We start from the raw sequence: 19257 nt of genomic DNA, 5'->3' as shown, positions 1-19257 counted from the left end.
GAAGCCCTAGTCTCAAAATTGCATAAATGTGGGCAAGGTCCATTGAGGTGTTCTCGTCATGGATCATTACCTTGCTATAGGGGACCACAATATTTAGTAGTAGGAGGATCAATGTCAGTTAGACATTGAGGAGAATAGAGGAGTGTTGAGACTAGAGCAAGAGGCTTAGTAATAGAGTTAGCAACAACACAATTTTCTCAATAGATAGTTGTAGACACAGTTGATTAAGTGTTTTTTTTATGCTTCTTAGTTGTTGATGTTGCAGTAGCAGCAACAACAGTGAGAGGTGTTGTATGTAGTACATTCCATAGGTGCATGATAGGGGTGGTTGATAATCTCTTTCTTGCTGAGAGGGAGTGTTAAAAAGGCAGCGATAAATTCTCAATTTGATTTTACCTAGATTAGATTGAGAAAATTTGAAATTCCATGTCAGCAAACAAATTGGAGTTAACTGAGGTGACATGGCTCTTGTCACTCATTTAGTTCAGTTAGTTTGAGTTAGGGGCATGAAGTTCAGTTGTATGTAGTGATTCCTAAATTTTAGGAGCCTAGGTTGAGTTAATTTTAGTTGTAATTAGTTAAACTAATTCTAATTGTTATAGAACTAGTTGGTGGCCTGTTAAGTAGTGGGAGATCATTCTAACTCAGAGATAATCTAGTTAACTGATCAATCAGCTAATAATTAGCTCATGCATGAAAAGAATACAAGCTGACCAATTGCGGTGGAGTTTTCAAGGCAGTTAACTAGTTGTAAACTAGTTGAGTGTACAGGTGTTTCACGACGTTAGGTGATCAACCCTGAGGAATTACCCGAGAATTTTGGGGGAAATTCCTAATTAATAGGGGTTTATTTCCTCAAGAATTGTGCAAGCAAATAGGGGCTCAAGCAAAGGCTAACATTGACTAAGTCTGGGCTAGAGCTTCTTAGTGAGCAAAGATACATGTTATGCACTTGTATGTTGTGCTCAGTTGAGCAAAGCAATTGTAATACATATCTATTCATCATATTAATGCAAGCGAGAATTGGGTTTTTTAGAAATTTATTTTCCATGGGAAAAATACTATTTTCAGGTGTGAAATTTCTTATTGCATATCTGAGATTTTTTTTCTAAATTGTGAATAACTTCCGCAGAGAAGTAGAGTAGATTTTTGTCTTGTGATTTTGATTAAAACTTCATGAGCAGTTGCAAATCTACATTGTAATTTCTACAGTTGACAAAGTTGATGGGAAGCTAGATTGAGTTATCCATATCAATCAAGCTTAGAAATCTTCCATCGAACTCCGTTTCATCTCGCAATCTGAAAAAAATGACTTGTGCAAGTCGCAACTAGGACTTTTAATAATAAATAACACTCAATTGAGCCAAAGCACTCAATCGAGTCATAGGCTCGATTGAAAAATATAGCTCGATCGAGCCATACCTCTCAATTGAGACTTTAACTTGGGTTATAAAACGGCTCGATCGAGAGTTTGTTTAAATGCTTGATCATATTATTTTTAAGCCCTTCAACAACTCGATCAAGCACCTAAAAATTTCTTGATAAAGCGCTTAAAAATTTCTTGATCAAGCACTTGATAATTTCTTGATCGAGCACTTAAAATTGCTCAATTGAGCATCCTTTTTTCACCAAAACATGCCCTCATTTCACCAAAAAGTAACCCAACTTCATGCTATCACCTTAACATCAAACGACCATAAAGTCAAAAACATAAAATACAAATTGTACCCATTATCATATTCAACATTTATAAATTCCCTAATCTTTCTTGAAAAAAAATAATATTTTTAATAAAATATACTTTTAATAAATTCTAATTTTGGAATATAACCAGATAAAAAAATTACATTAACATTATAAATCTCAAATAAAACTAATGAATCAATTTACGAGGAAAAAAAAATTACATGACATTATAAATATCAAATAAAATTAATATATCATTTTATCATAAGACAAGTGAGAGCAAAATTTGTTATCATGAAATTTGTTAGTGTTATTCATTTTGTCCCTCTGCAATGTAAACTTGGGCAATTCAATTGACAAGGTCAATTTATGTAAGGTTATTCAAGAAATTAAAGTTCCATGTGTGATTTTAGAGAGTGGGGTAGTTAGAAAAGTTATAATGGTGGTGATTGGAATCAACCACCTATCACACAAATATAAGCTTCAATTTCTCTAATGCTTTAAACAAAATAAACAGAATAAACCCAATATCACATAAATATGAACTCTAACTCTTTTGATATTTCAAATATAATAAAAAAAATGTCAATACTCTTTTTAATTAAAAAGACTAATAAGTTATTAAAAAATTGTATATTTTCTAATCATACAAATTAGCTAAAAATTAGATATCATTTTTGGGATTCAACTGCGTTAAGTAAGTCATTCATCTATGACCATTTCCATGGTTGGTAGTCATAACTGACTAATTTCTCATGATTTTTGAATAGTTCACTTACGCTCATTGCATTGGGTGATGCTCACAAGGGTGAAGAAGTGGGATTGAAACTAGTGAAATGAATCACATAGCGTCAATCATCACTTCCTGGGCTTGCACCTGGTAACAGGACTTCCTAGGAGGTCACCCATCCCAAAACGCCTCTGGCTCAAGTGCGCTTAACTGTGGAGTTTTCCCCACAATGAAGCACACTTAGCTTGCTACCCCTTTTGCAAAACCTTAGCAAGTATTGTGCCTCATGAACCATTCAAGGAGAGTCATGTTCACTCTTTTGAATTTAAGTATTGAGGGGTTTTCGCAGTGCATATATTAGATATCATTTTTTGGATTCAACTACGTTAAGTAAGTCATTCATCTATGACCATTTCCATGAGAGGTAGTCGTAACTGACTAACTTCTCAGTATTTTTGAATAGTCCACATAGCACTCATTGCATCAGATGATGCTCAAACGGGTGAAGAAGTGGGATTGAAACAAGTGAAATGAATCACATAGCGTCAATCATCACTTCTGGGGCTTGCACCTAGTAATCAAGACTTCCCAGGAGGTCACCCATCCCAGAACGCCTCTGGCTCAAGCACGCTTAACTGTGAATTTTTCCCCACAATCAAGCCCACTTATTTTGCTACCCCATTTGCAAAACCTTAGCAAGTATTGTGCCTCATGAACCATTCAAGTAAAGTTCCCTTCACTATTTTGAATTTACGTATTGAGGGGTTTTCGTAGTGCATATATTGGATATCATTTTGGGATTCAACTACATTAAGTCATTCATCTATGACCATTCCATGAGAGGTAGTCGTAACTGACTAATTTCTCATGATTTTTGAATAGTCCACTTAGCACTCATTACATCAGGTGATAATCACAGTTAAGCACGTGGTTGTGGGGAAAACTCCACAGTTAAGCACGCTTGAGCCAGAGGCATTCTGGGATGGGTGACCTCCTCGGAAGCCTTGGTTACCCGGTGCAAGCCCCAAAAGTGATGATTGATGCTATGTGATTCATTTCACTAGTTTCAATCCCACTTTTGCACCCCTGTGAACATCACCCGATGCAATGAGTGTTAAGTGGACTATTCAAAAATCATGAGAAATTAGTCACTTACGACTACCTCTCATGGAAATGGTCATAGATGAATGACTTACTTAACCTAGTTGAATCCCAAAAATGATATCTAATATATGCACCACGAAAACCCCTCAATACTTAAATTCAAAAGAGTGAAGGGAACTCTACTTGAATGGTTCATGAGGCACAATACTTGGTAATGTTTTGCAAATGGGGTAGCAAGCTAAGTCGGCTTGATTGTGGGGAAAACTCCACAGTTAAGCGTGCTTGAGCCAGAGGCGTTCTGGAATGGGTGACCTCCCGGGAAGTCCTGGTTACCGAGTGCAAGCCCGAGAAGTGATTATTGACGTTATGTGATTCATTTCACTAGTTTCAATCCCACTTATTCACTCGTGTGAGCATCACTCGATGCAATGAGTGCTAAGTGGAATATTCAAAAATCATGAGAAATTAGTGAGTTACGACTACCTCTCATGGAAATGGTCATAGATGAATGACTTATTTAACGCAGTTGTATCCCAAAAATGATATTTAATATATGCATTGTGAAAACCCCTCAATACTTAAATTCAAAAGAGTGAAGGGAACTCTACTTGAATGGTTCATGACGCACATGTTAGATGATCCAAAAATACAAATTTTATCATAGGTTATAAAATTAGAATAAAATAATTATTAATTTAAGATATTAAATTAATAATTATTATTCTAGAATGTTTAATTATTTAATGGAGACTTTTAGAATTAGCATATTGTTGTAACTAGATATGACTCTCCAAATGTGTCGTATCTTAGGCTCTATTATAGGAGATTAGTTAGCTAGTTGGTTTGAATAGCATTTATTGTAAATGGACACTTGTTATTTAATAAGTGATCCATAATTAGAGGTAGTTAGGACATGGAGCTTATAAATAGCTCATTGCAAGAGTGTTTGGTTGTTCAGGTGTAAACTCTTGCAAAATCAATTATGTAATTGTTTTTTTCTGATTAATAAAATTACGTGTCTGAGGACACTTCTGCCATTATTGTGGTATCAGAGCTCCAGTAATGCTGCAGTGGATTTGAGGAGATTCCAACTCAACAAAGTCCTGGAAAACTCCATTCAGTTGGCCAGCAAATCATTGGTATGGAAATTGTACAGTTTTGTTTAAAAGGAAAATAAATTTTATCATTGATTTTAGATTTTTTAAAATCTAAAATTCATTTTTTTTATTATAAAAAATTTGCTTCTGCTCAGCCTTCACACTTAGTCACGCAGAGCCGATTGATCATCGAATAATGGCTATGGAGAAATTAATGACGGATTGATTAAAAATACATTGCTGATAGTTTGAATATCAATGTTTTCTTATAAAAAGTCGTATCAATTTCATAAGGCATGTATGTCCGGTTTGATACATCCTTGTCCTTCTGTTCCATTATTTTTCGCTTCTTTCTCTGCACCTCAAAGCATGTTTTGACAGGAGCATCATAAGATTCTTTCAATGGTTTGTACGTCAAAGCTTCCAGCTCCCTCTTGACTCTTTCCATCATATTTTTTTTTTCATTAATACTTCTGATATTGGTGCCGAGACTGCGAGAGCGTTGGCTAAACGAGGAGCACGGATTATAATTCCAGCCAGAAATGAAAAATTGGCCATGGATGTCAAAGCCCGGATACAGAGAGAGACCCTGGGAGCAGAAATCATTGTTCTGGAACTCGATTACTATAAATACGACTCCTGATGTAGTATCTACTCAGTCCCGCCTTCACTTGTCTTGAAGAAGTTCTGATTTGCTGTTGATCCTGCCTTTGGTTTCCATCCTCCGCGAGGGCAAAGGATCGATTCACAAGCACGCCTAACTGAATTGATCAAAGAAGATGTGGGACACAATCAAATATTTGATTGGAGCTGCAGGACCTAGCGGCTTTGGCTCTAAGTCAACTGCAGAGGATGTCATTGCACATTGTTGTCTCAATTCCGTGACAGCAATTATCACAGGCGCAACTTTCTAGTGAATCTTGCAATGCGCTCTTTACAAACACGCATCTCCATCTTTAATGAGTGTATACGAGACTCTGTATGCACTGGAGTATGTTCAAGAACAAGTGCCTGGCTTTGAATTCTTAATACCGACCTCTTATGTGCAGCAACTTTGACCGCTTTTATTCTTTCAAACTTCAGCCTGTAAATAGACTTGTATTTCTGATGAAAAGCTGCAGAATCGGCCTCAGAAGGGAAATCTTTAGCCCACAGCAATTTCCACAATGGATACTTATGCCCAGAAGCCAGGGGCAAGCACATTTTGTAAATTTGAAGAATATTTTGTGGAGATATAAGTGTTTTATTTTGTATTTGGAGTAATAAGGAGTTTTATTTGTAATTTGTAAATTGGGGAGATAAGGTGTGTTGGGTAATTTCTTTTTAAGAAGTTTTTTGGGATCATCACATTGTAACTCAAAGTATTTTTTACTTTGAGGGGGGGGGGGTAAATTTTTTTTTTTCCCAGATTGTGCAAAAGCACCATTGTAAAAAGTCAAATTTTTAAAGTTGCCCTGTAAAAATTTGAGAAATTGACTAGAGCCAAGTGCAAACTCAGTCAATATTCTCCTGTTTTGACGACTATTCGAGGGTCAAGGCCAAGCCCCGATAGATCATGTTTTTTGCGTGGTGTGTTGTGCTAACTATCTTGTACTTTCTGTTCTGCTTCTTGGTGAGTCTCTTCAACGCTAAAAATGTCTAAGTTGATTAACTTATTTTCTGATTCCGACAAACTTGAAGGCACCAAATCTTATAAAACGTGGCATTATCTTATTGAAAGCACACTCATTTACAATGAATTATGGCAAGGAATATGTGATGGAGATATTAAGCCGAATAAACCCACAGATGCAGATGCACTGGCAAAATGGGAAATCAAGAATGCCAAAGCCTTAGCTCTTATTAAATCGTCTGTGAATGATGAAATGTATGTCCATATAGAAAATGCCACAGATGCATGGACTGCCTTGAAAACTTTTAAAGACCTCTTTGATACTCAGCCTGAATCAAAGAAGGTTGATCTACAGTTAAAATTTTTGCAACAAAAATTAACTGAAGATGGTGATATTCTTGAATATCTCTCTAGACTTAAGAATATTAAGCAGGAAATTATTAATGTTGGATTTCCCGCAATTGATGATAGCTTTATGGTCACAATTGTAATTGCTGGGCTTCCTTCTTCCTATACGCATTTTTTAGAGACTTTACAAGTAATTGGGAAATTAGAAAAACTAAAGTTTGATGAACTTTGTGAAATGTTAAGTCAACATGATAAAACTTTTGGGAAGAAGAAGAAATTTGGTGAAGATGTTTTTCTCACAGAAGCCAACACTAGTAAGTCATCAGCAGATAGTTCTCGAGGAAGAGGCAGATGGAATCAGAATCAAGCAGCACATAATCGAGGTCGAAGCCAAAGCAGAGGCAACAATTTTAACAGAGGAGGCAGAAATAATTTTCAAGGTAGAGGAAACAACCAAGGAAGAGGCAATTTTCAAGGACAAGGATATAATAGTCAAGGTAGAGGACAATCTCAAAATAGAGGTCAAAGCAGAGGCAGTGGACAATCTTCAGGAAGAGGAAGAGACTTAAGTCAAATTTTATGTCGAAGATGTAACAAAGTTGGCCATTATGTTGAAGATTGTCGAACATCACTTAATAAAATTCCCAAGTTTCAGCAGCATTCATCACAATTTGCAAATGATCAAGATGAATATAACTCAGAATATGTTTTTACTTCCTCACCAGCATCACAAATTTCATCTCATCTTAGAAGTGACTATGAAGATGCCTGGATCATGGATTCTGGGGCAACTCAGCACATGACTTGTCGACGTGATTTTTTCTCGAATTTTCAAGAATGCCAACTTAATTCAATTTTTCTTGCTGATGATACAAAACATACTCCTTATGGAAAAGGAGTAGTAAAAGTTTTTCTCCCTGACATTGGAGAAAAATTGATTTCCAATGTATGGTATGTACCCAGTTTCAAGAAAAATTTGCTCTCTTTAGTCACGATTCGACAAGCAGGACATCAGGTGATTATGGAAGATGGTTTAGTGAAGATTAATTCAGTGAAACAGAACTTGAAAACAGTTATGACAGGTTATGAAGATGGAAAACTATTACGGATGAAAGGGACAGTTATTCCAAGGCATTTTGATTTTGCAGGGGCAGTGACTACAGGTATTTCACCTATCAGACTATGGCATGTAAGATATGGACATTTGAATTTTGAGTCTTTCTCAATTGCAGAAACAAGGAATGGTTAAAGGACTTCCCACATTCAAAAGGGAAAATGCAAAATGTGAAGCTTGCATTTATGGCAAACAAAATCGAGAAAGTTTTCCAACAAGTTCATGGCATGCAAACAGGCGGCTACAACTAATTCACAGTGATGTTTGTGGTCCACTACAAACCTCATTTGGTGGTTGCAAGTATTTCTTACTATTCATTGATGATTTCAGCAGAATGACTTGGGTTTACTTCTTGAAGAACAAGTCAAAAGCATTTGATAAGTTTAAAATTTTTCGCCAACTTGTTGAAAATGAAGTCAAAGAAAAGATAGGTACTCTCAGGACGGATAATGGGGGATAATTCACTTCAAATTAATTCAAAACTTATTGCAGTGAAAATGGCATAAGACGACATCTCACTAATGTTTACACTCCACACCAAAATGGAGTAGTCGAAAGAATGAATCGCACTTTGTTAGGAATGGCGAGATCCATGTTAACATTCAAGAGGTTAAGTCCAACATATTGGGTAGAAACAATTCATACAGCTGTCTACTTAAGAAACGGATCTCCAACTGCTTCTTTAGACGGAATCACACCTTATGAAGCTTGGTTTGGTTTCAAACCTCGAGTTAAACATCTTAGAGTTTTTGGGTCAGTATGTTATGCCTTAGTTCCGAAAGAAAAACGAACTAAGCTTGACTCAAGAAGTTTAAAATGCACAATGATTGGCTATTCTGATGAGAAGAAAGGGTATCATCTTTTGACCAATGGAAAATTCATTGTGAGCAGGGATGTCATTTTTTATGAAACAGAGAGTAAGAGTGCTGAAGAAATTGAAAATCTTCTTCACAAATTAGAAACTAAGGGAAGTAAAAGACATGGAAAAATGAAAAGTCAACCAACTTCACCAAATTGGTATGAACTTGATTTTCCTTCCTCTGAAGATGAGTCATCCAGTCCATCTACATCAACAACATCATCAGGGTCTTCTAGCAGTTCATCCGCATCTCCAAGCAGCAGCAGTTCTTCAGACAGTGAGTCTCCACATTCTTCACCTGAACGACGTACATCAGTTTATATTAATCCTCTTTACAATGATGGGGACTTTACAGAAGCACAAACAAGTGAGCACCAACTTCCGAAATGGGCAGTTCAACTTTTGAAAGATGTAAAGCCTGATGAACAGAATAAAACCGGCACCAGAAGGACACATAGAAGTGAAGGCAATTTTGCCTTGATAGCAAATGATTTTACTGAACCTTCCACATACAAAGAGGCAGTAAAACATAAAGAATGGCAACAGGCTATGGTTGAAGAATATCAAGCAATAATTGATAATAACACTTGGAAACTTGTTGATTGTCCAGCAAATGTTAAACCCATAGGGTGCAAATGGGTTTACAGAATTAATTATAATCAGAAGGGTGAACTTGAAAAGTATAAAGCACGACTTGTCGCAAAGGGTTTTGCGCAGCAGGAAGGCATTGATTATGAAGAAACTTTTGCTCCAACAGCTAAATGGAACACCATCCGATTAACACTTGCATTGGCCGCTCAAAAAGGATGGAAAGTTCATCAAATGGATGTAAAAAGTGCTTTTCTCAACGGGGATTTACAGGAGGAAGTGTATATGACCCAACCACCAGGTTTTGAAGTTGAAGGACAAGAACATAAAGTTTGCAAATTGATCAAGGCTTTATATGGATTAAAACAAGCTCCCCGAGCTTGGTATGCTAAGATGGACATATACCTTAAGAAAGTTGGTTTTCAAAGAAGTGAATCTGATGATACTTTGTATGTGCGACAACATGGAAAATATCTGGTACTTCTTGTTATGTATGTAGATGATTTGATCATCACTGGCAATCATGATGATCATATTGCACAAGTCAAAAAGGAGTTACATGCAGGTTTTAAGATGACAGATTTGGGATTACTTCACTACTATCTTGGAGTTGAAGTCTTCCAACGTCCACATCATATTTTCATTTCTCAAAGTAAGTATGCAGCAGAGGTTCTTCAACATTTTGGCATGCAGGATTGCAAGCCCGTTCTTACCCCCATGGAGCAAAACTTGAAACTTTCAAAATTTGAAGGGGGGGAAAGGTGGACAGTACAACTTACAGACAGTTGATTAGCAGCTTGATTTATTTGACAAATACTGGTCCTGATATATCTTATGCAGTCAGTATTCTTTCACGTTTTATGCAGGAACCACGAGACAGCCACTGGAATGCAGCCAAAAGAGTTCTTCGATATATCCAAGGAACAAAAGATTTTGGTCTTCTTTACACAAAGACTAAAAATTTTGTACTTGGTGGATATTCTGATGCCGACTTTGCTAGGAGTATTGATGATCGAGCATCAACATCAGGTTATTTAATGAATATGGGGTCAGCAACAGTATCTTGGAGTTGTAAAAAACAAGCTACAGTGGCCACTTCTTTAGCAGAAGCAGAGTACATTTCAGCATGGGAAGCAACATGTGAAATTGTTTGGTTACGCCGAATTTTGCAGGACTTGGGCATTTCTCAGGGAGAAGCTACATCATTGTTCATTGACAGCCAGTCAGCCATCAAACTTGCCAAGAACCCATTTTTTCATTCAAAGACAAAGCATGTGGACACCAAGTATCATCATATCAGGTCTCTCATTGCCAAAGATGTCCTCAAACCAGTTTATTGTCCTTCCGAAGATCAGATCTTCGACATTTTCACAAAACCGCTTGGCAGAATAAAATTTACTAAGTTCAGGGATGAACTTGGTATCTGTTGTAATGTATCTTTGGATCATAGGGGGGAATGTTAGATGATCCAAAAATACAAATTTTATCATAGGTTATAAAATTAGAATAAAATAATTATTAATTTAAGATATTAAATTAATAATTATTATTCTAGAATGTTTAATTATTTAATGGAGACTTTTAGAATTAGCATATTGTTGTAACTAGATATGACTCTCCAAATGTGTCGTATCTTAGGCTCTATTATAGGAGATTAGTTAGCTAGTTGGTTTGAATAGCATTTATTGTAAATGGACACTTGTTATTTAATAAGTGATCCATAATTAGAGGTAGTTAGGACATGGAGCTTATAAATAGCTCATTGCAAGAGTGTTTGGTTGTTCAGGTGTAAACTCTTGCAAAATCAATTATGTAATTGTTTTTTCTGATTAATAAAATTACGTGTCTGAGGACACTTCTGCCATTAGCACAATGCTTGCTAAAGTTTTGCAAATGGGGTAGCAAGCTAAGTGGGCTTGATTGTGGGGAAAACTCCATAGTTAAGCGCGCTTGAGCCAGAGGCGTTCTGGTATAGGTGACCTCTCGGGAAGTCCTGGTTACCGAGTACAAGCTCTGTCCCAAGAAGTCTTGGTTACCAGGTTCAAGCCCCGGAAGTGATGATTGACACTATGTGATTCATTTCACTAGTTTCAATGCCACTTCTTCACCCCTGTGAGCATCACCCGATGCAATGAGTGCTAATTGGACTATTCAAAAATCATGAAAAATTAGTCAATTACGACTACCTTTCGTGGAAATGGTCATAGATGAATGACTTACTTAACACAATTGAATGCCAAAAATGATTTCTAATATATGCACTACGAAAACCCCTCAATACTTAAAATCAAAAGAGTGAAGGGAACTCTACTTGAATGGTTCATGCGGCACAATACTTGCTAAGGTTTTGCAAATGGGGTAGCAAACCAAGTGGTCTTGTGGGGGAAAACTCCACAGTTAAGCGCGCTTGAGCCAAAGGCATTCTGGGATGGGTGACCTCCTGGGAAGTCCTGGTTACCAAGTGCAAGCCCCAGGAGTGATGATTGATGCTATGTGATTCATTTCACTAGTTTCAATCCCACTTCTTCACCCCCGTGAGCATACCGGGTGCAAGCCCCATAAGTGATGATTGATGCTATGTGAATCATTTCACTAGTTTCAATCGATTATTCAAAAATCATGAGAAATTAGTCAGATATGACTACCTCTCATGGAAGTCATAGACTCTCATGGAAATAAATGGTTATAGATGAATAACTTACTTAAAGCAGTTGAATCCAAAAAACATGGAAATGGAAATGGTCATAGACTCTCATGGAAATAAAAGGTCATAAATGAATGAAAAACTTAAAGCAATTGAATCCCAAAAATGATATCTAATACATGCACTGTGAAAACCCCTCAATACTTAGCCCCATAAGTGATGATTGACACTATGTGATTCATTTCACTAATTTCAATCAACTATTCAAAAATCATGAGAAATTAGTCAGTGACGACTATCTCTTATGGAAATGGTCATAGACTCTCATGGAAATAAATGGTCATAGATGAATGAATTACTTAAAGTAGTTGAATCCAAAAAATGATATCTAATACATGCACTGCGAAAACCCCTCAATACTTATCTAAAAAGTATTAAACAAAAAATCTCAAATATCAATACATAAAAACATCTCTCATAAAAATGATCATAGACTCTCATGAAAATAAATGGTCATAAATGAATGACTTACTTAAAACAATTGAATCCTAAAAATAATATCTAATACATGCAGTGTTAAAACCCCTCAATACTTGCAATAAAAATAAAAAATTAAAATTAAAATTTCACATATGAATACATTAGAAATATTTAACAAACCATTTATTCGCAACCATAAAAACATTTAGCAAACATAGCCATTTATTAACAACCAAGATAAATATGTGAGAGCGCATTAGAGAACTTTCCTTTTAAAAAAAAAGGAATATTGATTTTTTTTCAACAATTCGTTAGTGCCATGATTTTCCAAAAAACGTTAGGTGTACCTTCGAATTTAGATATAAGCATGACTTTGCTATTTAGACAGTCTACGTGATAAGTTTAAGTTAGTTTGTTTTTTTTTAAACAAAAAGACATCCTTTGACTAGCCATTTATGTGATTGAAATATGTAGAGTCTGGTAACAAAAAAAATCAACAATTCATTAGCAACATGATTTTCCAAAAAACGTTAGACGTACCTTCGAATTTAGATATATGCTTGACTTTGTTATTTAGACCATCTTGATAGGTTTTTTTTTTTTTAACAAAAATAAAACAAAAAACATTCTTTAACTGACCCTCTATGTGATTGAAATATGTAGATTCTGGTAGCAAAAAAAATATCTAAAATCGTCTAACAAAATAATAGTAAATAAATAACAAACCCCTTGAAATTAGTGATAGGGTTAGTTTGAAATGTAAACATTTAATTTATCCCACAATTATAAAGAAATAAGGTTAGTGGAAATGTAAAAAGTTTAATTTATCCTATAATTAAAATAAGAAATTACAAAGTTAAACAAGTCTTTGTGCTTGCTAATAATGGCAATTACATTAATAGGAAAATGTATATTTACATAGATTTTAAGTAGCAATTATAAATATGAAATAACATAAAATAGATTAAAAATATAAAACAGATACTCAATTCAACAAAACATTAAATTAACCTTCAAACACAATATCACAACTTATAATTAGGTAATCTTCTATACAACATCAAAACCTTGAAATGTAGAGGAAACAGAATTAATCATCTATATAACAACCTCAATGTAAACTTTCAAATATGAGCCAAACATAATTCCAAATTATTATTTTTCATCAAATTAGTTATAAGTAAGTAAACGCAACAATATTGTTTAATAAGTTGTTATACTTGAATAAACTTGAATAAATTTGAATAGACAAATAATTAATTTATATAATAAATTTGATGAATTTGAGCTAACCATATTTAAATAGAAAAACATTATTAACAAAAATTAGGGAAAAAACATTCAATTAGTAAATTGATTATTTAAATGAACTTATAAACCAAAAACACTATTAACAAAGACTAGGGAAAAAACATCCCATTAGTAAATTGATTATTTATATTAACTTATAAACCACAAACCACTAGCAAATTTAAAATACTTAACAAATTAAATTAAAGTATTATATAAGAATTCTTAAAACCCCAAATCATTACATAGCAAATAGTGAAAAGATTTTAATTGCAAAAGAAAATTTGAATCAAAATCTATAATTTAATTTTGCTAACATTAAAAAAAATAGTGAAAAGTTTCTCATTGCAAAAGAAAATTGTAATCCAGACCTATAATTTAATTTTTAAAAAACTAAACAATCCAGCAAAAAATTTAAAATCTTAAAAAATTAAATTAAAATATAATATAAAAAATCTTAAGGCCCCAAATCATTACATAGAAAATAGTGAAAAATTTTCAATTGCAAAAGAAAGTTTGAATCAAAACCTATAATTTAATTCTATATGGGAGATCCCAAATCATTATATAGAAAATAGTGAAAAGTTTTTACTTGCAAAAGAAAATTGGAATCCAAATCTATAATTTAATTTTATAAAGATTAAACATATGAAAAGTTTCCAATTGCAAAAAAATTTAAATCAAAACCTATAATTTAATTTTACATGTAAAATCTTGAATCATTATATAGAAAATAGTGAAAAGTTTCTAATTGCAAAAGAAAATTAGAATCCAAACCTATAATTTAATTTACAAAACTTGCAATTGGAAACTTTCACATGTTTAATCCTTGTAAAATTAAAAATTTAATTTTACAAAGATTAAACATGTGAAAGTTTCCAATTGAAAAAGAAAATTTGAATCAAAACCTATATTTTAATTTTACAAAAATTAAACATGTGAAAATTTCCAATTGCAAAAAAAAATTAGAATGAAAACCTATAATTTAATTCTACATGTAAGATCCCAAATCCTTATATAGATCCCAAATCCTTATATATAAAATAGTGAAAAGTTTCTAATTGAAAAAATCCAAACCTCTAATTTAATTTTACAAAGATTAAACATGTAATGCGATGATTGATTATAATTTTTTTAATTAAGTTAGTTAATTATATCAGGTTAAACTTTTTTTCACAACTGAGAAAACGTTAGGAAAAATGTTTAAGTTGACACCCCTCCATGTGCAGATTTCGAAGCTTTGCAAGGCCACGAAGCTTTGCGGTGACATTCCTTAATGCACGACAAAAATGCAAATTCAGTGATGTTAGTGATGTCGGCATTGCTCTAGCCTCCACTAGATTCTGACAATATGTGAAATCGAGCCGCTAAAGAACATACAGATTGGGAACTGTCTGTAAAATGTAGCTTGTTAAAGAAAAACATGCTGCTCATCCGGATCTCCCCGCCCTCTGCTTTCCATCATGCGAGTAACCTTTTTAAAACCTGAATTTCACCTTGTGATTTGCTGCCTCAGCCAACGCCAATATTGTCTTCATAGATTCATTTGCACACAGATTCTTCAGTGATATCAACGTTTCCAGACCTGGCAGCTCCTCTATTGATCCACAACCAGAAATCTCCAGCCATTCCAACTGTTCAAGGCCACTAAGACCCGTTATTCTCTTTAATGCATCACAATTCGTCAAGCACAGCGACTTCAGTGATGTCGGCAATGCTCCAACCTCCACTAGAGCAAAACAAACACTGAGATCGAGAAGTTCAAGGGCTGGGCAAACATCTCCACCAAATGCGATTTCAGTTATTCTCGTTCCCGTCAGTTCCAAGCAGGGTTGGAATTTGGATTTCTCTTTACCCATCATACAAATTTTTTTTGACGTTTTGGGTCTTTATGCTTCCCGTCAAGAAATTTTATATTAAAAATTTTGCCCTTCAGAGTGATGTTCTCATAATAAATTAACCCTTCACTAATAAAATTTTGATTAAAAATTACCATTCAATAAATAATTATGTTGAAAATTTTCATATATTTATCGTAAGGAAAAAAAACCAAAATTTGAAAAAACTCAATTGTGGAGGTTTCAATAAAAGGTGTTGAACATTTGAAAGTTGCTCATTTAAATTATATAATCAGTCCAAGGTAAAACGCTTGATGGTTATCCATTTCATATATTTAAATTATCATTTAAAGCCAACAATTTACATTATGCTACATGAATATTTAGATGCCTAATAAGACTAAGTTCCATGCAAATTCAGAGATAATTTATGACATTATCTAATATAATGTTTGATACAAAATATAAATATATGACACCTTAAAAGGGCATAAGAATGTACCACCAATATAAATATATGACACCTTAAAAAGGCATAAGAATGTACCACCAACTTCCAACCATCCAATAAGAGAAATAGGTTTGGAAACAAATTATTAATTCATACATATACATAAATGATGGTTTACTCAAAAATCCAGTTACATCAAACTAATGTCACAACTTACAAGTTTCTAAATTCCATTGCTCCAATGACAATTAAAGCAATGAAATGCTTCATGTTTCATGAAAGTTACGCATTAAAGCCAAATAAAGAAGGGAATCACATATATGTGCAAAAAAATCTCCTTGTAATTAGGGAAGTTGTTATTTAAACTTTGATTTTGAATATTAATCTATATAGTTAAACTTTTAAATTTTCTTAGCATTTCAACATCTTAATAATATTGTTAAATCTTACATATAATTGTAATCTTAAATTTGAAATATTTTTTTTTATAGAATTATCAACATTTTATTAGATCCTCATATATATATAAAAATAAACATAATATGTAACAATTGCATATTTTTTGAACCACCCCCTATTTTTTCTTAGCATTTCAACATCTTAATAATATTGTTAAATGTTAAATCTTACATATAATTGTAATCTTAAATTTGAAATATTTTTTTTTTATAGAATTATCAACATTTTATTAGATCCTCATATATATATAAAAAGCAACATAATATATAACAATTCCATATTTTTTGAACCACCCCCTATTTTCTCTAAAGCAAAATATAATTTAGGTTGATTATATTATTTTCTATATACTATTTATAAACTATATATATATATATATATATATATATATATATATAATATTTTAAATATGTAATTTTAATAATAATTATTATTAATATTTTTTTAAAATTAGAAAAAATCGATTATTACAATTTTTATTAAATTAAAAAAATAATTAAAACAATAAATTCAATATTAAAAATATATAAAACACTAATATATATAAACTTCAAATCGAAATTTCAACCATGCACACAACTTTGTTTTAAGTATTTCATTATCTTGCATCCCTTTGGCTCCTACTGCATAATTGGTTCATTGATTCATGCATTTAGTGAGAATTTTTATCGTTAAATTCCAAACGCCAAAAAAATGCCGAATTACAGCCTTCAAAGATATTCAGTGAGATTGAATCGTTTTAGCAGGGGAAGCATTTTAAGACTGTTAGAGTTAAAACCAAAACGTTTCGTTACAATCTGTTAGCTGGTGCAGGGGAAATGCCTAGAGTGATTAAAATACATTCCAACCCTTTCGTGGCAACCTGCAAGACAGAGTATGTAAGACATGTGAATACCTCCAATGCGACAAGCACTTCCTCGCTCGGCCTACTGTTGTCCTCTGTAAAGCACCGAGAAAGGAGGACGGACTCGGGCTGAACAAACCTGCCAATATCTATGGCAATCGTGAAGGTTATTTCAATGCTGAGGATACTGATGTTAGCGATGACGATGGATTCTGCGAACGGACCTTTACCTCCATGAACAATATTTAAAGAACCAGAGGACAACCAGCTTGTGTTTCCAGAGCAAGCATTGCCATGGAGATCTGGATATTTAAATGTGAAGGCATCGTCCAAAGCAAGATTGTTCTACGCATTTTATGAGGCAATAGAGCCCAACATGCCCATTGCAGAGACGCCCATAATTCTATGGCTGCAAGGGGGCCCGGGCTGCTCAAGCATGAATGGTAATTTCTACGAGTTGGGGCCCTGGAAAATCTCGTCAGACCTCAAACTCTATCAAAATGACTCACCATGGAACAGTAAATTCGGTGTTTTATTCATTGATAGTCCAGTGGGTTCAGGCTACAGCATAGCAGAGAAGGACGAAGACATCCCTACCGACCATAACCAGGTTGCAGAGCATCTCTATACCGCTTTGGAGGAATTTTACAGCTTAGTTCCAGAGTTCAGTAACCGCCTTTTGTTTGTGGCGGGTGAGAGCTATGCAGGTAAGTATGTTGCTGCTTTGGGTCATTGTATTTTAATGAAATCTAAAAATAATTCTGTTCCAGATTGGCTGTAAAATATACAATTCTATTGGCTTAACTTGACTTTATCATAACTCGAGCTTTCTCGCTGTAGCAAATCATTTGTTGTTTTTATGAAAACTCTTAAGCGTCATACACTTTTTACAAAATGTATTGCTGCTTATTTAGTTATGCTAGATGGAAAAATGAGAAACTTCTGGTAACGCTGGGACCTGAAACTTATAGCAACTGAAACTTAAAGCAAGTAGATGTTCTGTAGCATGTTGAAATTTTCAGAGGATGCAGTGCCCAGTTTTTTTTGGGTAGCTTTTCTTCTTCGCCTAAGAGAATTTCTTATTACCTACATTTGTGATTGGAAAGTGTTATTAATTATGTTATATGTGATTTTATGATTAATTTAGTTTAAATAAAAGTCCAAAGTTTTGAAGATCAAAGGAACTGTGATAAATAGCATTATTTTCAGTTGAAGTCAGGAGAGCCGTAGGCTCTTGTGACCATATTCTAGACATTCAAAAGTAATTAATGATCTAGAAAGTGGAAGGGCTGTCACTGGTTGATTCTCATATTTTTAATTAACCCTCCATTTTTAAGGTTTACCTAGTCAAGGACAAGAGCTAGAAGCACTAATTCAATTTGTTAGAATAAATTATGTTCTTTAATACAGTTAGATCTATTTTTTTAAACGAGTTATGCTTTCCATGGAGATGTTATTAGCAAACTTATGGTTTTCTGACCTGGGCATGTGCTTGGGCTTGGGGTTCAGTTCTAGAGGTGATGGAAATGGAAGCCTTGCCAAACCCTTATTGCATAGATTAAAATAGGCCGTAAATGAATTATATATTACTAGGGCCCTCCAGCAACAATCATAATCTGAAAAGTAAATTGGAATTGCCATATCTTGAATAAGATCACCGCCTTGGTTTTTAACTTTTCAATGCTGAGATTTTTAATGTTGCCAGCTCATCCAACAACAGTGTAATATATTATTTTTAGAGCAAGATTTGAAAAAAAATGATTGTAAAATACAATAATCCATCGGGAATCGTGAACAACTAAAAAATCACTAACCTGAACTTTGAAGCACCGATTTGTAATTGAGCCAATTTTGAGCTGGGCGACACTGCGACAGGCGTAAGTTTGAATGGGTAAATTTGAATGGGCAATGCGTTGAGAGAGACTGTGCACTGTGAATCATGAACTCGATTGTACAAAGAAAACAAGCCCACGGGCCACATTCGTTGGGTGAAACACAGGGAGACCATGCAGTGGCATGCACAGATCCCCGAATTTCGAAATCGTCCAGGGAAAGATTCCAAATTTTACCTGAGAACAAATCTTCGACTAAAGGACATTTCCACAATTCATTG

The 19257-nt window shown here is 34.1% G+C and overlaps 2 protein-coding genes across 2 annotated transcripts in view; one reads left to right on the top strand and one right to left on the bottom strand.

Moving 5' to 3' along the window:
* The window catches only part of LOC149214413 (uncharacterized), a 48663-nt gene extending 43440 nt beyond the window's left edge, over positions 1–5223 (bottom strand). The window contains exons 1-2 of the mRNA XM_089389384.1: positions 5089–5223; positions 4854–4972 (exon numbers count right to left, since the gene is read on the bottom strand). Of these exons, the coding sequence (XP_089245510.1) occupies positions 4854–4972; positions 5089–5223 (254 nt within the window). The remainder of the gene's footprint in view (positions 1–4853; positions 4973–5088) is intronic.
* Positions 5224–17520: 12297 nt separating this feature from the next.
* LOC149214412 (serine carboxypeptidase-like 50) lies at positions 17521–17925 on the top strand. The gene is made up of 2 exons (XM_089389383.1): positions 17521–17851; positions 17915–17925. The coding sequence occupies exons 1-2, from the start codon at positions 17521–17523 to the stop codon at positions 17923–17925; spliced, it is 342 nt and encodes a 113-aa protein (XP_089245509.1).
* Positions 17926–19257: the final 1332 nt, after the last annotated feature.

This window comes from Pinus tabuliformis, chromosome 1_1, assembly GCF_031772625.1.
Source record: "Pinus tabuliformis cultivar Carrire ecotype Pingquan chromosome 1_1, CPIR1, whole genome shotgun sequence".
Lineage (NCBI taxonomy): Eukaryota > Viridiplantae > Streptophyta > Pinopsida > Pinales > Pinaceae > Pinus > Pinus tabuliformis.
Note: the sequence above shows the minus strand (reverse complement) of the source record. Positions and strands in the feature narration are given on the sequence as shown.